We start from the raw sequence: 23,642 nt of genomic DNA on the forward strand, positions 1-23,642 counted from the left end.
TCTATGACCATTTCAGACTTCTTTTCCTCTGTTCTACCTGATCAAAACTGGCCAGTAAGGACACAAATGTTCAGAAGAAAGTCTCACAGACAACAGATATTTGCAGCTCAACGTCTAAGCAAAGAAAATGTTGCATTTTGAGTAAAAATTGCTATAACTTTAAAAACCTGTTCTGTAATTTAGAGATACAAAAAAGTCAACAGCAAAATAAAAATACCCTTTAAAAAAATCCCCAAAGTCTAAATATTTCAGAGCAACAAAACCCTGCAGTGGGCTTACAGGAGGTCTTGACAGAGTCAAACCAGCACCTCCTTGTTACAATTCCACAGAGGTTTCTCTGCCCTGTGGGGCTGATTCTCCCTTTCAGCCCAGGGAAATCTCAATCCCTACACACCCAAAAGGGCTCTTTTATGAACATGATCCTCAGCTGTCAAACTCAGTTTGCTCCTGGAGATAAATGAACTAAAATCTTCCTTTGAGTCCACTCTTCTTCACCAAAACCAAGATCTAGGTGGAATTACTGAGAAGGACAAAGGTGCTGGAGGAAAAAGCACAGAGATGTCAAAGCTGCCCCAAGTGGGATGTTCTAAAAATGGGATACTCCAAGTTCAGCACTTTTCTTGCACCTTGCATATCTTGAGAAAAAAAAATAAAGGAAAAAAACCACAATCCACAGAGATTACAACATTTCCACAATACCAATTTTTTCCCTAAATTCTAAACTTTCCTGACAAAAATATTACAGGTAACTGAGAAAGCAAAGAGAAGAGAATAAACAGATTGCTATTCTGTAATCAGATTAGAAAAGATAAAAGTGCTCCAGAGACTGAGGGGTTCAAAAGTGCATTTTATTAATAAAAGGATGTCTCCAAGGACTGCATTAAAACACACACAATGAGAAGAAGGAAAAATAAGAATCCTGTCAGGATTAACCCCATCAGCTACAAATCTGCTGTTTCCTTCCTGTTAACTGCTTAAACAAAAACGTGAAAGTTTCACTCTGGGGCTGAGGAGTGCAACTGCCATTCCAGGGTAACGTGGCAGAGGGAGGGATCTGATCTTGGTGTTTTTCTCTTTTAAAGTAGTGAGTCCAAATTGCCTTTGTTGAGCCAGGGGGGTCGGCAGTGGAAAAACATCAAGGCAGCAGCAAAGCAGCTCCTGCTGACTCAACAGAGCCCTCACCCTGCTCAGTGCTGAGCATCCAAAAGCAGCACACAGCAACTCTTTGTCTTGACCTATAAGTAAGAGTGCTCAGACATACGCAAGGAGAAGGGGAAAAAAAAAAAAACAAAAACCAAACACAACTGAAGCAAATAATTATCCCTGCTGACAGGACTCAATCTAATTAAAGCTCCGATCTCCAGCCCTGCCCAAGAGGAGGAGTGCACAGCAGCACTCGATGTGGCAAATTTTGCTGCAGCTTTGTCCCACAGAGCAGCAAAGCAGGGAGGGATCCACCCCTGGATCACGGCAGCTTATTGCATCAGGCACTGCTGCAGGAAGATAGGCTGCTCCCTCTCCATAGGCTGAGTCCCTCAGGTTTAATTAAACCACTTCTCCTGGAGCTGCCAGACACAGACTCCTGCATCCAGAGGCATCAACCACCCCATCTTTGTTATCCCCTCCTTCTCCTCCTGTGCAAATATCTCCGGGAATTACTACAGCCAGTTGTACAGCACAGTCTGTGTGGCCCCAGCTGGACTATTGTTTATTTTTCCCTTGGTGCCCCACACCACAGTCTCAACCCCTGAAAAGAAGGGGTGCCCTGGTATTCACAGGCAAATGACAGCACCCAGGATTTTAAACTAAATAAATTGGCTGGTTCTAGAGATCATTGCTTTATTTACAAGCAGCTCTCTTGCCAAGGCATTATGCTGTACAGTGATTCATAATAAAAACTCACTGAAGTGCTGGCATAATTAGAGGGCCATAAATCCACTCATTTAATGGGGAAACACACGCACAAATCTGCAAATACAAGGGACACACGCATAGCTCTGTGTGAGAATAATATGGATTCAGCCACTTAAGGGAGACACATGGGGGACACACAGACATAGGTCTGGCAGGTGGTGAAGAGAGGAGAAGGAACTCCACAAGGTCCATTAGCGTACACAGCCAGAGTGACAATATTTATTTAGGAAACTAAAAGACAACCAAATCCTTCTCAGGTAAGAAGGATGATAAAGGTAAAAGGAGGGAGATGGGAAGACAACGCGATGCAGCCCCAGCTGAAAGGACACATCACCCACCTAGATTAATCAGGATGATGAAATGGAAAATATGCAAAGGAACTACCATCCCTTACTGCATCAGGCAAATATGCGACTCCAAATGAACGTCATTTACCTCCGAGACCCGGCACAAACTCAGCTCTAAGGGGACATCACGGCGTGACCCCGAAGGGACGAGGGGACCCGGAGCTCTAACTCAGCTCTAAGGGGACATCACGGCGTGACCCCGAAGGGACGAGGGGGCTGCTTAACACGGGGAACACGAGCAGGGCCTAAGGCAGGGCACAGCCAGGGCCAGCCCGGGCACAGCCAGCCCGGGAGGGGACACCCAGGTAGGCTGAGGCACAGACCCAGCCCTGCCAGGCAGCCCCGGCACCGCGGCGAGGGCACAGAGCCATGAGAGGAAACCCACACGCGGCACCCTCCCTGTGCCCGAGGGACCACCCCGCACCCGCCGAGCACCCCCGGGTGTCCCTATAGGTGTCCCTATGGGTGTCCCCATGAGTGTCCCTATAGCTGTCCCCATGGGTGTCCCCGGGGTCCCCTCCAGGCCGCGCAGTGCCGGAGCCGGAGCCGCCGCAGCGCCCGGGGAGGATGCGCCAAGACCCCTCCGCAGGGCGGGCAACCCCCGGGAGGGGCCGGGGGCACCTCCCACAGCCCGCCCGACCCCCGGGAGACACCGCCGAGCCCCTCGGGCGGGGCGCGGGCCGGGCCGCGTTACCTGCTGCCGCACCGCGTTCCGGAGCGGCGCCAGCAGCGCCTCGGCCTGCGGGCCGTCCATGGCGGGGGGGGCGGCGGCGGAGCGAAGCGGGCGGGCGAGGAGGCGCAGCAGGGCGGGCAGGACGCTACGGGGAAGCGGCATGGGGAGGAGGAGGAGGAGGAGAAGGAGGGGGAGCGGGCGGAGCAGCGCCCGCCCCCCGCATGATGAAATCGCGGCCCAGAGTAAAGCGCGGCGCGGGTGGAGCGCGGCACTTTCCGCACTGGGGCAGCGCCCGCAGATTCGGCACGGGGGGGAACGGGGGGTGCGCGCGGCCGGCAGGGGGCGCGCGCACGCCGCGCCGCTGGTGCGCGCTCCCGCGCCTCCGCCGTGAGGGGAGCGGCGCGCCCCCGCGCGGCGGGAGCGGGGAAAGGCGGGACGTGGCACCGCCCTGAGGGGACACAGGGCACCCCCAAAGTGCGGCTGTCCCCAGGGTGAGGGGACACTCCTGGGCAGCCCCTCCGGCCCGCATAAGAGTTTGTAAATGGCGAGAAGTGCTACACCATCCTGAGTGGTCTGCCCCGCTCCCCCAGGTGACACATGGCACCCCAAAAGTGGGGCTGTCCTTGGGGATGGGGGCACCCCATCGTCCTTGAATCCACACTAGGGCTCATGCTGTTTGTGAGGCAGGGTGGTTCCTGCCCCCACCCAGGTGACATGTGGCTGTCCTTGGGGTTGGGGACACCCCATTGTCCTTGAGTACCCCCATGGCCCCACACCAAGGCTCATGCTGTGTCCCCCTGCAGTTTGTGAAGCAGGGTAATTCCTGTCCCCATACAGTGACAAGTCACCCCCAGAAGTGTGGCTGTTCTTGGGGCTGGGGACACCGCATTGTCCCTGAGCATCCCCAGGCCCACATAAGAGCTCATGCTGTGTCCCCCTGCAGTGTGTATGAGGCAGGGTAATTCCTGTCCCCACCCAAGTGACATGTCACTCCAAGAAGTATGGCTGTCCTTGGGGTTGTGGACACCCCATTGTCCCTGAAATCCCCACAGCCCCACACCAGAACTCTGCACCAGCCACTCCCAGCCCTCTGCTCAATGTCACATCCAGGCCGTGGGGCAGGGACCCTCAGGGGACAAAGGGGATGGCGGGGGCTGAGGGCGCTGTGATGTTGTTTTTCCGATCAGCTGCAGTACTTGAGCTCCAAAGACTTTGTAGCTTTTGGGCCGGGCGCTGTTTTGCTTTGTGCTGATCCAGGGCCGTGCCTGCCTGCCCGGGGGCTCTGCAGGGTGGGTTTAGGGCCAAGCCCTGCTCTCCCCAGTCTGGGGGGTCTTCCCTGGGAGCCAGGCCAAGCAAGCCCATGGCAGGAGCCACGAGGAGCACAGTGTCACAGCAGAACTTCCCATCCTCAGGAGTTAAACCCTCCATGGAAGAGAATCCAAACACTGGTTACATAAAACAAAATTTAAGGCAAATTTTAAATATATATTTCCCACACATGCTTTCCCCACTGCCCTCCTCCTCCTCACCCTCTCCCCTTCTCCCCCTCCCACTCTCAGAGCCGGGAGCATCGGCACTGATGCAATGTTGGCGTAATTGGAGTATTCAGGCTGCTATTTTGTACCTGTCTGTTTATTTGAGAGACAGCCTCAACCTCCTAATGAACGCGTCTGAATATTTATCTGCTGCTCCTGAATGGTGCATTTGTGTTTCAAATGCTTAACTGTTATTTTTATTTAGCTGCAAATTGCTGTTTTTATTTCGCTGGCGTACCTGCTTGGAAATTGCTCTAGCATGAGGTTAATGCCGAGCTGTTTTCTATTTCTGAATTCTTTTTTAATTAATCCTGTGCTGATAAAAGTGTAAGGACTGGCTCTGCAGTCCCCTTCTAGTTTGTCATGGAGCTAAGATGTGAAGATTGTGGAATCAGCCTTGGAAGGAACTGGCTCATGAAGAGGAATGAGGAATCCCAGCCAACTGGGATGGTAGAGGAAATATGGGCAGAACCCTGAGAGATGGGAAACCCCAGTGACATGGGGCAGCTCTATTCTCCTATGCTACACTTGAAGGTACCTGTACCAAGTAACAACATTCCTCAGAAATCTCTTTTTTTCCTCCTCCTAGAAGGTTTCCTCCCCTCCTCAGTGGCAGAGGATTGGTCCCCAGGGCAGCACACTGCAGGATGGAGATGGGCCAGACTGGTGCCTATAGCCTTTTCCCCTGGATAAAATCCTGCCTTGCACAGGGTGCTGACCTCTCCTTGGAAAAACAAAAAAAACATGCCTGGGACCAGTTCCCAGCACTGTCAGCAGCTGGTAAGGGGCAACCTCTACACAAGGGCCAAAAAGATCTCCTGCCTGCCCATTCCCAGCTAACTGTGGGTGCAGCACTTCACACAAAGGACTTCAAGAAACATCTGGCTGAGAGCACCAATGGAGCAAGGCTGTCCTGGTGAATAAATCCTTCATGATGTATTTGACTGCCCAGGCTCTGGGCTAGCACAAGGTCTGGGATGTACAGTCAACTTGAACTTGAACTTCTAAAGTTGTGTTGGGTTTTTTTTTTTAGATAAAAAACCAAAGCAATAAAAGAAGAAAAAACAAGGAAGGAAAAAGAGGGTGAACACATTTTTGGAGCAAGGTTAGAGGTGGGTGAGTGGGGAGAACACAAGGAACCCCCAAATGCCCCTTTTGTGATGGCACTGCTGAAGATGGAGAGTGTTGATTTGGAGTCCTCAGATCCAAGGCACACTGCTGGATCCTTGTTAGGTTGTGCAGGATGGCAGGAAAATCAGGCAGGGCTTTCACCCAGCCATAGCTGCCATGAGAGACCATGAGCAAGCTGGACCCCCAGAACTGGGTCACATCTGGGGTGGGTTGGTTGGACCTCACCTCCAAGCTGATTTCAGTGGGAAGGGCTTTGTGCATCCTCTGCCAATGGAGGGGCTGTGGGCACAGCCCCAGTGTCCCTGTGCCATCATCCCCGTGCTCTTGGGCTCTGGGGTGCTGCCAGGCTGCTCTGACCCACTCCGTCAGAGATGATCTGTGTGCCTGGTGCTGCTTTGCCAGGAGCACCCATTGCTGGCACCATCTTTGACTCCTGGGCACAGCATCACCACTGGCTGATATCTCCCAACTGCCCAGGGTACAGCTTTCCTTCTCCTTTTAAATCTGATCCCAGCTCTGCCCCTCTTTGCACCTGATAAGCATCCTGGTGGGAGCTGTTAGAACAGGTCCACGTTAGAATATGTCCATGTTAGTTTTCTGCTCTGTACCCCTCAAAAGGACCCCAAGAGGCAGGATGGGATTTAGGAAGTGCATTACTCCATCCCCTTTGAAAAGCCATCTCCATTTCCTTCCCTGGGCATGAAATGGGGCACTGTCACCCTCAAAGTAAAGGGGAGCTCCCAGCAAACAGGGGAGATCTAGTGCATGATGGAATTTGCAGGAAGGGGAGGTTCAGGTCCCCCCTTTCAGCTCCCAAACTTCTGGCTGCAGAAACAGAGAGGTGTCAGCATCCTGAAAGATCTGGGGGTGTTAAAGACACACGAGAAGGAAGAGAAGAAACGTGGCTGTGTCCCCCACGCCGCTCTCCATGCGGACCAGCAGCAGCGGGGGAGCAGCGAGACCACAAATGGGAGGCAGGAGGGAGCCTGCAGTGACTGTGAAGGGATGGAGGGGAGGGCAGAGCCCTGCTCCTGCCGCGGGTTATTTCTTTTGGGAAAGAGGGAAAGGAGGAGAAGCCCTTCGCAGAGGCGTAAGGAGAGGGGGGAAAGGTGCAGGAAGGGGAGAGGGAGAGAGCCCCAGGCAGGAGTCCATGGCCGCTGGTCCGGCGCGGCTCCTCGGTTCGCAGACACATTCACGCTCCGCCGCATTTCCAGGCGCGTTTTCCATGCACATGCTCCAGCTCCGCTGGCAGAACCCCCTCGGAACCCCGGAACCCGAAGGCGATTTCCGCGCACGCAGAGGGATGGCGGGGGGTGCCGGAGGGCTCTGGGCTGTGTCCGGGGTTCCCCCGGCCGGGGCAGGGAGGGGACCGGTTCCCGGTGCCGCTAGATGGCAGGCGGCCCCGCTCCGAGCCCGCTCCGCCGCCGCCGCATCCCGGCCCCGGCGCGGGGCCCCCCGGCTCCCCGGCATCCCCGCTGCGCTCTGCGAGCAGCGCCCGGGACAGGCGTTCCGTGCCGGCATCCCTTGGAAAACCGAGGGGCTCCCGAGCCAAAGGCTCTTTCGCAATGCGAGACGACGGCGGGGACAGTCCTCAGAGGCTCCGACGCCTTCCCGAGACAAAATCCTGCCTTTCCCTTCCCTCCCGCCTGCGCTTTGGGTTTCCTTCTGTTTTTATTTCTTTTTTTATTTTCCCCTATCCCTCTCCAAAGGGCTGCCTGCTTTTCCCTAGCTCATTTCAAGCGTCAGGGTTGCAAAATCAGCCAGATGCACCCTCCAAACGCAGGCAGAGCTGCAGCGACGTGCACACAAGGTCCAGGCTGATTTCCCAGCACTGGGGGATTTTTAGGCTGGCAGTAAACTAGGCAGGGCCTGAGGCAGTCTAATAAATAGCTTCACCTGGCTTTCCTCTACAGGACTGCATTTTTTCAGCCTTTGAAACAGTGTGGCTGCATCCAGCCTGCTCCTAGGGCACAGCCCCCAGCTCCTGCCTTTCCCCAAGAAGAAACGGTGAGAGAAATGCCTAGGGCACAGCCCCCAGCTCCTGCCTTCCCCCAAGGAAAAATGGTGAGAGAAATACCTGGCCCTCATCCAAACCCATGCCACAGAGCATGCAGATAAATCTCTAGGCCCTGTTATCATCTCTGGGGGTCAAGCTGACTGCAACAACCATCTCTGCTCCTTTCAGTGTGTCCCTCGTCCTGTGAGCCATTCCAAGGGTGATGCTGCTCTGTCCCTGGGCTACCTGCAGGGAAGGATGTTCAGAGGGTCCATCTGCATGTGGAGTTTCCACATGCTTTACTGCCATCACCCCTGTGCTGGATACAAAGAATTGGAATATTTGGAGTGCATGTGTGGGAGACGCTCTGGATGTTACTGAAACTCACCCCCTCCTGGGACAGGGCTTTTTTTAGACTGAAATAGGAAGCACAAACCTCACCCTGAGCTTCCTCTAGGGTTTGGTTCTTCCTAGAGGTTTGTCCTTACTGGAAATTTCTTTTCTGCACCTCTGGCCCGGATCCAGCCAAATGCTTAAGCACAGGCTTAGCTTCAAACCTGCATTGCCACAGTGTCTTCTCGGTTGGATTCTCTTGGTCCTCCTAACCTTGGGAAAGCCTGTGCCTCTCCATGCTCCTGCTGTGAGATGATGGCAGTGGGAAGCAGGAGTATCAGCTTGCTTTGCTTGTGCACCAACCACAAAACTAACCCTGCAGGGGTGCAGGAAGAGAATTATCAAATCTGTGAGGGCATGGGAATGCTGCATGTGAAGATTTGGGGTCCCCAAGAAGGAGCACCTGCAGCCCTAATGTCTACAGCTCAGCCCATCCTCATCCTCTTTGCTCTTCTCACCAGGGGATGGTCAGGGAATGCTTAAACTTCCAGTAGTGCCAGTGAATGTTTGATACTGGCTGAAACAGCCAAGCAAAATCACAGCTGCTGTCATCAACAGGGACTCAAAAATTTGCTTCGATATCAATGACAAGCCACAACACCCATTCTCCATGGACTGGGACCACCAAAAAAGTCTGATCCATTTGGTCACACCCTCCCAACAGCTTGGACCCTGATGATCTCCCAGGTCCGGCTGTGTAAGAGCTCTGATGGAAATTCATTATGATTTCTCGACCCTTCCCCTGCCATGAATTTAAATTCCTCAAACCCTAATGCAAGGAATTGAAGTGCATATTGATTAAGGGCCTTTTATGGATGTCTTGCAGAGCATATTAAAAATTATTTAAAACTTGCATTCCAGCATTAATGACTCTTGTCTGCAGCACTTTGCAACAATTCAGTCTTGACTTTTAATTGAAAATCTTTAGTCAAGACAAATTCTTACAGCCAGGGAAGATGAAGTGTTCCTCCAAGTATGCGCCATGGAGGAGCTTTCAACCTCAAGGCTCCCAAGTGGCAGTGAAATTCTAGAGAGAAGTCTCTGTCCTTCAGGTGGGTGGGTGTGGGTTGTTCTTGGAGGAGCCAGTTCTTTGGGCTTCCTCTCTAGGTGCTGCAGAACAGGTCTTTCACTGCTCCATTGCTCAAAGCAATGACATGGCAAAGATTAATAATCTCCTTCCAAAGGGCAGTCACTGCATCCATGCGCAGAAAAATGTGGCACCTCAGTGCTGGTGGTGCTCTCACATCCCACCTCCAACACCATCCACGAGCCAACAAATCTGAGCCAGTTACTGCTGTCACCAGGTCAAACACCTCGTGTCTCCTTAGTCATGTTTCCTTCTGCCTCTGCAGCTGATCCCAGGGGGCTTCTTCCCAGCCATGAAGCTCAGGTCTGAAAGGGCACCTGAGCCTGAAAACACCCCCAGAGAGGATGTGGCATTTTGTAGAAGGAGCAGTGTGGCATTCACACTCTCTGAACAGAGAGAGACATCATTTTCTCTCCCTGGATTTTTCCTAGGGAAACACAGAGAGAAGAAGAGAAAATTCTTATCTCTACTTGCTGCTCCTGTTGTTTTTGCACATGTGGAATGTGTTAGGAAGATTGTTTACCTGAAGGGATTTGACAACTGGATTCTGCTGAGGATTATTTTGTTTCCTTAGGCAATTGGGTCAAAGCTGTCCTGGCTGGCTCAGACAGTCACGGGTTTTTCTTTAGTATCTTTTGCATAGGATCCTTTTAGTATTCTTTAGTATAGTATCTCTTTAATATAGTATAGTATAATGTAATAATATAATGTAATATAATATAGTTTAATAAAGCAATTGTTCAGCATTCTCAATCATGGAATCAGATGTCAATCATTCCGTGCAATGGGGGCACCCTGAATTTGAAAGAGCAGCAAGAGATGTCACCTTGGGACTGTCAGCATCTTGGTGGAGACAGCATTTAATTTAATGTTTGGTGGTTCTATGGTTGACAAAGTAGCCAGGAGTCTTTATTGTGGTCTGGTGTAGGGAAACCAAGATCTTGCATGTTATAGAGCCTTGTGTTATCAGTTCCTAGAGCCTTCAGCATGACAGGGAAAGGGGCTTTTCCTTTGCATTCTCTTTGCCTCCAAGGAGAAACAAGCCCTCCATAAAAGCATCTCTGAATGTACCTCCTCTGAAAGGAAATCAATATTTTCCATCCAGTCTCTGGTGGGACAGGATGCTGAACAGCAATCAGTGCCTTCACCCCCCTGCATGGGCCTGGAGCCAGGGGAACTCCAAGACCACAGGGGTTTCCAGGTCACATCAGCACAGGATAGGAGAGTCCCCCCGTGCATCAGAGGGGACCTCTGACCATGACAGCAAGGAATGAATCAGTACTGGCCATAACCTGCTGTGACTCTGGTTTAAAAAACCCTTCCTCCATCCTCTTATTGCATGCTAAACGATTGTTTGATTTTTTTTTACGACTGCATGTAAAACATGAACCAGCTGGGACCCTAAGTGCTTCTCTCCCCCATGAGTGGCTTTCCTGTAAGCCTCATCAAAGCCACCCGTCACCAGACACTACCCCAGGGACTGAGCTGTCCATTCAGCCCATCACATGTGCAGTACAGCTGCTCTTCCTATGCATGGGGGAGTTGGAACTGGATGATCTTTATGGTCCCTCCCAACCCAAACCAGCCTGTGACTCTGTGATTTACATCCTGAGAGGAGTCACAACCACCAGTGCCATCCAGGTGGTGAATAACCCTTACCCTGAGGAAGGATATAAAGAGAAAATATTTTGCCAGATCCTGCAATTTTTTTCCTAAATATTCATTCTGTTCCTTCTCTGGTTTTAGTTTTTTGATGCCATCCTTGTCCCATCTTCTCCTGAAGAGACAGAAATAAGCAGTTTTACTTTCACATCCAAAGAAGGTCCATGCCTCCTTTCCTCCCAGGTGGTAAAAGAGCTGTTCCATAAGTGACTGTGCCATTGTGGTGTTTCACAGGGTAATGGAGTCCACTCATGTTTCCAAGGATTTTTTATTGTTCTTGTTGCTGATTTTTCCTGGTGAGTCACACAATTATTGGCTTGATTCTCTGGGTCAAGTGCTTGGCTGGAAACCATGGAGTTCATCAGACTGCAAGCAAACCAAGCAATTACCCCTGTAATGTCCAGGAGTTAAAAATCATAAGCTAAACCTTCAAAACCTGAGCTGAGGCATCCTCCAGGCCCAATGTCCACATATTGGCCTAATTTTTCCAGACTTGTAACCAACAATTAGAGTTATAAACTCCAAGGGTAGGCAGGAGTGCATCACCTATTCCTGACTATCTTAAGGTGTGTGTTTGGTGCTGTAGTTGGGTGTATGAAGAGGACCTTGCCAAAGACCACCCAGACTTTCCAAATTATGGACATGGAGAGAACTGAACGCAGTCCTCCTGAAAGAGTCCATCACATAACCAAAGATCCTTTTCCTCCTCAGATTCCAGTGCCCACAGAAGGCATTACCAAAGGACTTCCAGCAGGCAGTGAGTTATGATTAAAACCTTGGTTATTTATAATAAACAGAGCATTCAGATGGAAAACTCTTCTAATTGTGCCCCGAGGTGGCTGCATGCTCAGGGACACCCTCCCCTTGCTGTTGTACCACAGCACTGTACATCATCTTCCAAAATCATGATGAAGTGACTTTGGTTTTGCTTTGAGACATGAGTTTTGTTGTTCAAGGAGAAAGCAAGACCCCAGCCTCTTCCTATACCCCTTTAATTTTTTGGTTGTTTGTTTTTTTGGTTTTGTTTTTTTAATTTGAATGGAAGGCTGGAATTGCTTTTCTACGCACAAAATGAGGATGCTGGTGGAAAGCTTTGCAGAGATGGTACATTTTATTTCCAAGCAGTCCCAGATCTCAAAAGCCCAAGCCAAGATGCTTCTTTCCTTATCCCTCAAGTGCTCAGCAGCAGGAGTTTCTAGCTGGGATGGAAATGACCTGCAGGTGAAGAACCACTTGGAGGATGCCACAGCTAAAGCTGAAGAAAACCCACACAGCACCATGTGATGTTTTCACCCTGTGGATTCTGAGGGGTTTTTTTTCAAAGTCTGATGTGTTTCCTGAGTGGAGACACGGATGCATTGCTGTAATATTAAGCTTCTTCAAAACTGAGACACGCAGAAGGATTTCACCTTTCCAATGACCCCTGTGAAAATACTCAACCCAGACACTCCTCACCACTTAGGGCAACTCAGAAGACAGAAGTGAAGTGTTGTAACTTGAACTCATCTCTAATTATCTGGAATTTGTTCACACTAAATCAAACAAAGTGAAAAGTCCTACAAGCATAGTCTATAATTCATGACTCTGTTGATTTCTCTCCTAGGCTACAGTGACATCAGTAAATAACAAAAGACTTTATCCTGTCAAAAAAAATCAAGGGGGAGATTTCTGAGGAACTGGGCAAATGCTCTCCAAGGGACATGAAAACTGCAGCAGCCTGCCATCACCCTGTGAGAAAAACAGAGTGAAAGCACATGAGATTTAACTCATTAAAAATGTGGGTTTAATGCAGATTTGTGTTTTTATGTTGTAGCATCTGGAGTTTCCAACGAGTGTGACCACATCCTCCCTGGATTCAGCCAGCCTTTAAGAGTGAACCACAAGGAAGAACAGAAATTACTTATTTAGGGACAAAGAAAGGCTTTTGTTTTCTGTTATTTTACACAATGCCATTCTGACAGAACCCTGCTTATTCTGGGACCTGTGTTATGGAAGCAGATCCTCCTTGTCCCAAAGGACATATCCCAGTCTTCCATCTTTAGGACATATTCCATTCCCCTGCCTTTAAGACAAGGAAATAGTATTTTCCTAGCACAATAATTTTGTGGTTTTATACTTCTACAGCATCTGAATAACATGGCAGAACAAGGAGACCAGACCTCACCTGCTTTTTTTTCTCTTCAAGCTAGTGACAGACCATATCAGAGCATCCTTGCTTTTCCATCTCTCAGCCTCCAGCAGCACCTGTCAGCAGCCCATCTGTTGGAGAGAAAACCCATTTGGCTCTGCTCTGTAGTTATTTAAGGAGAGAGACGACAAATGCTTGCATCATTCAGGAGCCTGAGTCCTGGGGGAAACCATCAGGTTTTGATTCTTAACACACACCAAACCTGAGCATTGCCTGGTGGCACAAAGCTGGTGGGATAGGGATGTGTTCCCATGCTCCCAAGGCTGTGTTTTTTCCCCTCTTCCCACATTCCAAGTTCAGCAGTGCCGTGTAGGGACAGTGGCTCTCAGAAGTGGCCTTTCCCCTCGAGACAGGGGTGGAGATGAACACCAACTCTTTGTGCTGGGCCAGACAGTCAAGAGGAAGCATCAGCAGCAGGATCAGCAGCTTTTTTCCTAGAGGAGGATGAATCAAAGCCAGCGAGCTCCTGGCTGCTGCCCTGGTGTCCAGTCCAGGAAAAGAGAGAGAGTTGGTGGTGGCTGGGTTGGGCCACGAATGTGGGAAGATCTCTGGAGGAGGGAGAGCCTTGCAAGCAGGAAAGTGAAGCTCAGAGGGATGTGCCGAACTCACTCTAGACTGGGTGGGGCAGAAAAGCAAAACATGAATCAGCTCCTGAGCACTGGAAAGAGACTGGTCTTGGCCATTTGGACTTGGCTGCCACTGACTCTCCCCATGGCCAGTCTGTCCAGCACAAGCTGGACAGGATGTGTCTGGCAAAGGGCCTGCTGAAGGGGATGAAATCACCATGCTGAGGCTGCCTGAAACCTCCTACTGGAACAGGAGCACCACTGATCATTTCTCAGGTGTTTTCCCATCCCCCAGCTCTCCACCCTCCTGGGAAGGGTGGGGCATCTGAAGTGTGTGCTGCGTTAGTAAAGGAAGATGGACCATTGTACTGATTGTTGCTTTTCCCCTGAAGGATATAAAAGCATAAAAGGCTGGAGCAATGAACCATAGTTCAGGAGAACCAAAACCACCATGCACTTCTGGGGCTCTCTCCCTGTTCTGTAGGAACCAGGGTGGAAGCAGGACAACCTGCTTGATCATGGGATGGGGAGACACCAGATGGAGATGGACCAGTGGAGAGGTGGCCTGGAGAGACCGAGAGCTGAATCCATGAAAGCCAGGAAGCTCTGCCTGGCTCCCAGTGGGAACCTGGAGAACATCAAGGAACAAGATCTTCCTGCAAGTCCTGTCCTGTTTCTCCACAGGGGCTGACCTGGACCCTTTGCTCACACCTACCAGCTCTGCCTCATTTTTCTTTGTGTAGGTGAGTTGAGTTGCTCAGAAGTCCAGTATGTGGGATGTTCTTCCAGTGAGTTTCATAGGAGGGAGCACAAGCCAGGGCAGTCCTGCCCTGATTATGAGCAGAGAGCTTTGTTATGGACGTAGGTCACAAAGAATGGGGAAATATGGCCATAGGTCAGGCAAGGTTGGGTGAGTGTCCAGCAGAAAAGGGCAAACTCAAGACAGTTTGCATGGAGTGCCACAGTTATTTTGAGGTTTGGAGCACAGAGAGCAGAAGGATGGGTAAAGAATTTGGGGAAGATGAGCCTGGGCCAGCTCCAGGCATCCCAGCAGGGAGGTTAGAAGAGGAGCAGAGGGATCTTATGGTAGGAAATCTTTCAAAGAGTGCAAAATCTTTAGAAACAATACAACAGTCACTTTATATCAGGTTCAGTATCTGGTTCTTGTAGCCCTGGTGTTTACATCTGGCCCTAAAACTCAAATTACTGCACTGTTCTGATACTTCTGATGGCTTTAGGTGTCTTGAAAATCTCATGTATTTTCTGCAGTATAATTGGTCTAAAACATGTTTTCCTTGTTTTTCTGGTGCCAGCGCCAGTCAGAGCTCCAAGTTTTGTAACCTGCTTGTTTACACTGCTTCAAGCAAATCAGAGTCAAGCCTCTGGATGTTGTGGTGGTTTTCACCACATTCTTCCTTCAGTTTTTTTTTTTTTCTGCCTTTTCCACCCCATCCCTGACAGGGGAAGCACTGTTCTTTCCTTGCTCCTTGGTTCTGTGTTCGAAGCAGTCACAGACAAAGTGACAATTAGGAAAGAAAGAACCTTCAGTATCTGCTTTGGCAGGCACAACACATCCCACTGCTGAGCTGCAGCAAGGCAAAGCAGCTGCTTGCCTGGGTCAGATGGAGATTTTGCTGCCTTGTGCTGTGGGATCTCCCCAGAGAGCCTGGTGCTTTGCCACGCTGCAGAGGCAGTGAAAACCCAACACCAAAGTCAAGCAAGGCACGTTTATAGCATTCCTGCAAGGAGAATGGAGTTGGACTTGTTGATCCTCGTTATTTTTCACTTTTAGGGTGCTGAGGGCCTGGCACAGGGTGCCCAGAGAAGCTGTGGCTGCCCCTGGATCCCTGGAAGTGTCCAAGGCCAGGCTGGACAGAGCTTTGAGCAACCTGGGAAAATGGAAGGTGTCCCTGCCATGGCAGGGGGCTGGAACACCTTGAGGTCCCTCCCAACCCAAACCATTCTAAGATCCTTCTGGGACCCTTCCAACCTGAGATATTCTATGATTTCAGGATGCTCACCTGCAATTCAGAAAACAATAGTGATTAGAAGCAAATAATAAGGTTAGATAAATTAATATTTGGGAGATCAAGTAACCTGGGGCAGGGGAACAGACATCAGCTTCGTCCTTCCCACATTATTGTGCTCTACCAAAATGATTTAAAGGTTGCTAAGCAATGTCAGTGTTTTTCCCCTAAACTGAAGGAGCATAGCAGAAGTAAATGAGTTCACTGCAGTAGAACTGAACTTATATAAAATCTAAATATATATATATATGATCACTGCTACTGAAGATTTTTGTTTCTTAAAGCATTCCAGGCAGCTGAAAAATCTAATGAAAGCCAAGATCCTTATTTTGTGTCATTTGAAGTCTTCTGAATCAGCCAAGGTAGACCTGCAACCCCTTTTCCAGGTCTTACCTGGCCCTGGTTCAGTGTCCAAGGCTGTTGCTAAATGCTGCATGATGCCCCATTTTTCTTCCTTGTTGAATCCAGGAAAAAAGAACTGAAATCTCCACCCCAGATGATAAAAAAGAAAATCTTATCAAAGCACAACTTTATGAAGGGCAAGGCAGACAAAGAGAGTGGGAAGAAAAAGAAGATAATGTCCTAAATCATTAAACAAGCCTCATTTTCCCACACCATCACTTCTCCCCCCTTATTTTTATGAGGCAGCAACCAGGCCCTTGCTCTCAACACATCACCTCTGTGTTTGGTGGGTGAACAGGGAGGGTTCTGGGTCTGAAGGTCCCTCTGGAGCTCTCTGCTAGTCCCTTCTGTCACTGCTGGCCACCTCTCTCATTTCCTCAAGACACTCTGGTGCTTCCACAGCACCACAAGTCTAGAGAGGACTTAAAATCAACATTTTCATTTTCATGCCAGAAAAGGGAGATTTTCCCAAACAGACTTTTGGGACTATGGTAGAGTGACCAAAGAAGTCTGGGAGTGACACAACAAAACAGCAGATGCCAGAGGGTAAGAGATGAGGACTTGAAATTATCCTGTTATGCCTCACAGGGACACAAAAAGGAGACTGAAGTGCTCAGCAGAAAGCTCCCAGTGGGACAGGAGCCATCAGCACTTCCTGGAGGTTTCACCTGCCTCCCCCAGGTGAGGGCCAGGCAGCACTGGAGACATGGAATGATGTGGAGCTGGTGCTGCCAGCTCCCTGCAGCTCATCCTGTAGTTCACCCCTCCAGATTTCCTAGTGTTTGTTCTCCTGTTCTGGGAAGAGTCGAGAGCTGCAAGAGGCCCAGCTCACAGGGATGTTTAGAGAAAGGAGAGACCATTGTGTGAAAGACTTTGGTATTTCAGGGTTTGTTTTCCTTCTGACACAGAACAAAACACCACCACGGCAAAACCCTCTGCAGGGCAAAACAGAACAACAACAACAGCAACAACAACAAACACCAGCCACTAAAAAAACCAAACCAAACAAACCAGAATTATCAAGCAGTGGCATTTTGGACATGGTCTGTGGAAGTGTTTTGGGCTTTTCAACCTCAAGATCTACTGTTGTAGCTATTGCAGGAAAAATTTTAAAAAGGGGGGAAAAGAAAGAATTAAAAGAAAATAAAAGCCACACTAGAACAGAGAAGAGAAGCCTTTCCTGTGCCAGGGTCTGACTCTGCCTGGGTGGGTTTTCTCTGCAGTGGCACCAGGATCAAAGCATCTTCCCTCTTTCCACCGTTGGTGGGATGCAGAGCTGCAAAGGAGCCTCCAAGTTTTAAGCAGGAAAACTTGGGAATGAGCAGTGCAGCCACCCTGTGTGACATAAGCAGAGCTGTTTTGCACCAGCTTTGCTTGAGCAGGACTCAAGGAAGCCCAGAAATTTCAGAAAGGTTGAACATAAGTGTTGGACCCAAGGAACAGACCTGGGGGAAAGCCACTGCTCTGGGAGGTGTTTGGGTCAAAGTGCTTTCACTGCAAGGGCTCCAAGCCCAGCTCCTCGCTGACCTGGGCGGTTCATGTGGCTCCTCACGCTCCCAGCCCAGGCACGGGGATGTTTTTGGGGTGTCTGGGTGAGTTTCCCGGTGGGGCAGCCCCGGGTGCCGATGCTTTTCCCGGCGGCAGAGAGCAGCTCGCCACCATCTCCCTCCCTGCGCTTGGCACCGCGCCCGGCCGCCTTTCACTGCCGCCTTTTCATTCGCCTTAATTCACTGCGTTTCCTTTCTTGCTCCTTGCGAGGAACAGAGGGAGAGCTTGTTCCAGCAGACGGGCCCCATCCGCCCCACCCGGCTCCGCTGGAGCGAGGGCTGGAAAAGCGGCATGCGGGCGAAGGGGGGAATCTCCCACCCCTGCGGGGCCTCCGCGCCGCTTCCCAGCAAATACGGTAAGAGCCGGGCCTAAAAATGTGAGGCTGATCTCATGACACAGGGTGGCCCTGCATTCCTCACCTCTGACATAACCCGCTGGGAGTGTGCTCCGCTCAAAAACACAAACAAGATGTCCTGGCGGGCTGGCGGCGGGGGCCGGGCCGCTGGCAGATGTTCCGCAGAGCCCCCCGGCTGCCCGAGCTCCGGCACAGGCTGTACCCGGGCGGGCAGAGCACGGCCACAGCCCGGACTGAGCCCCCGGTGCCCGGCACAGGCTGTACTCGGGCGGGCAGGGCACGGCCACAGCCCGGACTGAGCCCCTGGGGCTGGCACAGGCTGTACTCGGGCGGGCAGGGCACGGCCACAGCCCGGACTGAGCCCCCGGTGCCCGGCACAGGCTGTACCCGGGCGGGCAGGGCACGGCCACAGCCGGCACTGAGCCCCCGGTGCCCGGCACAGGCTGTACCCGGGCGGGCAGGGCACGGCCACAGCCGGCACTGAGCCCCCGGTGCCCGGCACAGGCTGTACCCGGGCGGGCAGGGCACGGCCACAGCCCGGACTGAGCCCCTGGGGCCTGGCTGGGTGTCCGGGCTCTCCCCGGCCCTGGGCAAGGTAACGTGCTGTGTGTGGTTCTCTATCAGCCGGGGAGAAAGCTGGAGCTCTTCCCAAAATCTCCCTGGGATTTTGCTTGGCCGGTGCCCCAGGGAGTTTGTAAGGACTTTGCGGTGCTGTTGCAGGAGGCTGGTGGTTGTTGGGGGTTTTTTTGCCTTGTTTTTTGTTTCTCTCCGAGTGTCCCTGGGCAGGCTCTGCTCCGGCTCTGGCTCTGCGATGGCCATGTTCACAGGGGTCCCAGGATGAGGGAAGAGACGAGGATCTGACTCCATGTTTCAGAAGGCTGATTTATTATTTTATGATATATATTACATTAAAACTATACTAAAAGAATAGAAGATAGGATTTCATCAAAAGGCTAGCTAAGAATAGAAAAAGAAAGAATGATAACAAAGGCTTCTGTCTTGGACTCTCTGTCCGAGCCAGCTGGGCTGTGATTGGCCATTAATTAAAAACAGCCAACATGAGACCAATCACAGATGCACGTGTTGCATTCCACAGCAGCAGATAATCAATGTTTACATTTTGTTCCTGAGGCCTCCCAGCTTCTCAGAAGAAAAAATCTTAAAGAAAGGATTTTTCATAAAAGGTGTCTGCGACACCTCCCCATCCCACAGCATCTCCTCGGTGATTCCCAGGCCCTCTTTGCTCCATGTCCTGCCCTACAGAGCCTGGCACCCAAAGCCTGGGCTGCTGTGGGGTGGTCAAACTTCCAGTAAGTCCTGATGGCTCCTGTCCTACTGGGAGTTTTCTGCTGAGCACCTCAGTGTCCCTTTTGTGTCCCTGTGAGACGGAACAGGACAATTTCAAGTCCTCATCTCTTATCCTCTGGCATCTGCAGTCAGGCTCAGCCCTGGGGTGGGATGCTTTGCCAAGGATCATGTGGAGAATCCGAGTCCCACTGCCGTAAACACGAGGCTGTCTTTGCTCCCAGCCAAACCCTCCTTCAAAGCACAGTCTTGTCTGGAGCAGGAGCAGATCCTGCTCTCCCCTTAGCCCGGCCACGCTGCACCACTTGTTTACTTTCTTCTGCAAATGCCCTAAACCTTGACAACGACCTATTTTCCCTTCTGTTACGCAAAGCTCCTTTCCTAGAAAGAGGCTTTGTAACGCTCGGTCCAACCAGCCCAGCTCTCCTCCATGTGTGTCAAAGCAAACTGTAAGAGCCTGGCAGGTTCAGCTCAGCTCCAGCACATCCAAAACCCACACAGGGATGAGTCAGGAGGCTCGGGCAGATGTTACCTGAAACCATCCTGCCAGACTGCCAGCCCCATTTGTGGGGAATCAGATAAGCAGTGAGGCAGCCTTCAAGTCCACTGCTCAAACTTTGCTTTTTATTATTAGTGCTTTTCATCCATCTCCTTCTTATCCAGCATTCAGCAAAGCTGGGAGACAGTGTTTTTCCCAGACATTTCTCTTTCTCTCCTTACTTTTCACTGGCAGGGAAAACATCTCTTTTTTTTTGTTTTTTTTCCTATTTCACATTTTTAAAAGGAAATTAAAAAATAATCTCATCCTTCCTCCACAATACTTCCAAGTTTTCAAAATTGCTACTCCTCTGGCAGAGGATGCTTTGCAAGCAAACACAAGACAAACAGTGGTAATGAGAAACAATAGCAGCAAGAGAATAAAAATTGTTTCTAATTTGCTCCTTCAGAGCACACAAGGCTTGATCCCAGAGCAGAAGAGAGCCTTTCCTCATGGGTCCACGGCTCTTTTCAGACACTCCTTTATCCTGGGGCTCTGATGCTTTCTTTTTTCTCAAGGAGGTGCTCTGGCCATGCTCAAGCTGTTGGCAGCATGGAGTTGTCGCCTCCTCCCCTCACTGGTGATCACAAACAGCTCCTTCCACCATTCCTTCTACATCTCTAATCCACAGCCCAGCTTTTTAAGCTGACACAAAGTCAGGGATGGTTTATTTTAACGTGCCAGGCTGTAACCTGAAGCTAGAGATACAAATTCAGCCTAACAAGTTTCCCTTGGCCAGCTAAGAGCACAGGTTAGAGATTAATCCAACAGCAGCAGATGGTCTGGGCTAGACTCTTGCTGCTTCCCACAGCTGCTCTTTCCTGTCCTCTCAGTACCTGCAGCCTGCCTTGGCTCCTATTCCTGCTCTTGCCTGGACAGGGACAGGCTGCTTTACACAAAAACAAAAGCAGAATTTGAAGCCTGATGTGCTCTGCCTGTGAGTGACCCACAACACCAACACCCACACGTGCACACTCGTGTTTTCCATCACTTGGAACCACCAAGATTCAAACCACTGCCAGTGATTCCTTGTGCCTCTGTTATCTTGTCCATGCAGGACAAGGATGATGGGGAGGGCTCAGTTTAAGGCCGAGAAGTTCTGCTGTGGGTCTTATCCCCTGTTTGATGTGACACAGTGGGTGCAGGTTCTGGGGTAGGTGACAGACCCCTGCTCCTTGGGAAGCCACTCATTGGAGGAGTGAGTGATCCCATACATGACCCTGGTTGTAAGAGTTCAGGTTGAACCCTTGGATGGGTTCTTGTGTCCCAGAAATAATAAATTTCCCTTTTTCTCTCTCTTTCCCTCCCCTCTGTAGCTGGCTGCCTGTTGGCACAAACCTTGTCAGCTTCAGCTCTTTGGGAATGCAAAGGTGCCATCAAACAAAGCTGGAAATTATCCCTTGGTTCACAAACACTGAACAGGAAGTGACAGAGAGACTCTCTGATCACATCTGCCTCTTTTCCTGCCAAAAATGCCAGGGACTACTTAATCCCATGGTGCTGATGAGTGCTTTGGCTATGTTACCCATAACAGTCTATGCCAAACCCCCAATTTTCCATGCTTTTAGACCAAGAGGAGGCAGCTAGAAAGTCAGCAGGAGTAAAAGACATAGTTTTAATTTACCGGGAGAGGTGTAAATCAAGTGAGGAGGAGGTGGACATTCCTTCCCACTTAGACCTGATAGGGCATCTCTGGCCACACAGGAGCCATGAGGAAAGCTTTCCCTGCTCTGAGGATACTTAAGGGAATGGTGGATATAAATGCACTGAGGGGTTGCACAGACACCCCCTTTCCATCTCTGGGATTAAAGAAAGCAATGGAATTAAAGGAACCAATGGTTTTACTGGTAATTTTGAAAAGCATCACATGGGGCTTTTCCCAACTAAGGGCAAAACTTGCATAGGGTCACCAGGACATTGTGACTTCCCAAATCCTCCTGCCTGGCTGAGCAGAGCTGTCCTGCTCTCTCCCCCAGCCCCTGGGGTCTCACAAATGACTGGAAAAAGATTAATATCCTTGCAGGAGGCAGCAGCCTACAATATGGATTTGTAGGAATTTTCTTTCCTTATTCCAGCTGACTCCTTTGGGGTGAGAAGAGCTGTGCTCTAGAAGGGTCATTCCTGGCTGGAGAGGGAGCACAGGGAGATTTACCCAGGGGCTGCAGCTGTGACCCAGTGGAGCAGCAGACAGCCCTCAGCATCAGCCACTCTTGACTATCCCTGGGATCAGAGGGATGCAATAGGATCCTCTTTGTTTGGGGATTTTAGGGACCCAGGTGTCCTGCTTGGAATCTAGTGTCAGGACACAAAGCTGCTTGCAGTACCCACCAGTCTTCCTCCCTGGAATTCTTTCCTGAAAAAAACCATGATCCCTATGCCATAAGCTCTGCCTGGAAATCCCATGGAATAAAGGGTCCTTGGCTGGAGCTGTTCTTTGAGCTTTGGTAGCCCTGCAATAATTTTCCCAGATCTGCTGGCAAGTTTTGAATGTGCCACTAGGCTGAGGTGATCTGAAGGACAAGCGACCTTCCAAGGAGTGGTATCCACTCACACTATTTTATTTTTTGCCTGCTTTTAAATTCACATTGAATGCAAACAAGTCAGGGTTGGCTGCTGGGTTGATTCCTGTGCTTGCTCACACAGGGATTATTGGGCACTTGGGATTTCCAGTGGCACCGGGAATATTTCACTCTCTGCTCTGGGCTGCCCTGACCCCCAGGGCAGCACTGACTTTGATCCTCATTCATGGAGAAAGTTCCCTAAACTCCAGAATAGACCAGAATCCACAAAAGTGTGCAATAGATTATAGAGAGCAGTGTAGGTGCATCACTTGGTGAGAAATTGAGGTTTGGGGATTTTTAGTGTGTTGTGGATGGAAGCAGGATGGAGGGCACAGGGTGTCCTCCTGAGTTTCTTCTTCATGCTGCTTCTTCTCCTCCTTCTTCTCCTTCTCCTCCTTCTCCTTCTCCTCCTCCTCCTTCTTCTTCTTCTTCTTCTTCTTCTTCTTCTTCTTTTTCTTCTTCTTCTTCTTCTTCTTGCTTCTTCTCCTTCTCCTTCTTCTTTTTCCTTCTTCTTCTCCATGGGTTTGGGTGGCATTTTGTAATTGGGCAGAAGAGTCCCTATTGCAGCTCTGTGGGATCAGTTATTGGGTTAAAAGGGAAAATAATCCAGGTGTCAGTTCTTCATTGGATAGTTTAGTCTTAAAAGACCTTGGAACAAGAGATTGTTGGCCATTTTGTGCCTTCTAATGAAAAGCTGCTGAACTCATGGTTGTGAGACTGTTTTACTGATAAGAAATAATAAACACCTGAGTCCAAACATGAACTACTGTCTCAAGTACTTTCAATCCAGACCTAGAGAAACTGATAGGAAACTTTTAGAAATTGATAGAATCTGATAGAAACTGTTAGAAACTGTTAACTGCTAACAGTGTGCTGGAGCAGGGGCTGGGTTTTGTAGGTGATGGTTTTGGTTCTTTGGCCCACAATGATGAGCAGTCATCTCCCAGGGACAGAAGCTAAAAGTTGGGTGCTATGAACAGAGCAGTGCTGGGATGTTGGCAGGCTCCTTTCCCACAGAGACAGCACTGATATATTTCCAGTTTTATTTGTTTTCCCCATTTTAAAACTGGAGTCAGCAAGTAAGGGAATGCCAATGTTAGGATTAAAAATAAAAATAAACTAAAATTGAAAAAAAGGCAAGTAAAAGCTTTCTTTTGAGCATCCAGGCACAGCAACCAGAGGGAAATAAACCATGCCCCAGAGTTATTATCTTGCTGTAATTCTGTGCACAGTGACAGGATAAATGGCCTATTCCTGGAAGTGCTCTTTCCATGGTTGTGTCTGGGCTTGGATTTAAGGTCAGATTACCTGATTTAACAAACTGGAGAGTGTCAGCTGATCCCAGTAACCAACCAAGTGCCTGCTGTGCCTCCCAACCTTCCACCTCAGTGCCTGAAACCATCTCCCTAAACCA

The 23,642-nt window shown here is 50.1% G+C and overlaps 1 protein-coding gene across 1 annotated transcript in view; it reads right to left on the reverse strand.

Moving 5' to 3' along the window:
* Positions 1 to 3,206, reverse strand: part of GARS1 (glycyl-tRNA synthetase 1) — a 33,347-nt gene extending 30,141 nt beyond the window's left edge. Inside the window, exon 1 of the mRNA XM_064703826.1 lies at positions 2,956 to 3,206. Within this exon, the coding sequence (XP_064559896.1) occupies positions 2,956 to 3,096 (141 nt within the window). The 5' untranslated portion in view covers positions 3,097 to 3,206. The remainder of the gene's footprint in view (positions 1 to 2,955) is intronic.
* Positions 3,207 to 23,642: the final 20,436 nt, after the last annotated feature.

This window comes from Zonotrichia leucophrys, chromosome 2 (genome assembly GCF_028769735.1).
Source record: "Zonotrichia leucophrys gambelii isolate GWCS_2022_RI chromosome 2, RI_Zleu_2.0, whole genome shotgun sequence".
Lineage (NCBI taxonomy): Eukaryota > Metazoa > Chordata > Aves > Passeriformes > Passerellidae > Zonotrichia > Zonotrichia leucophrys.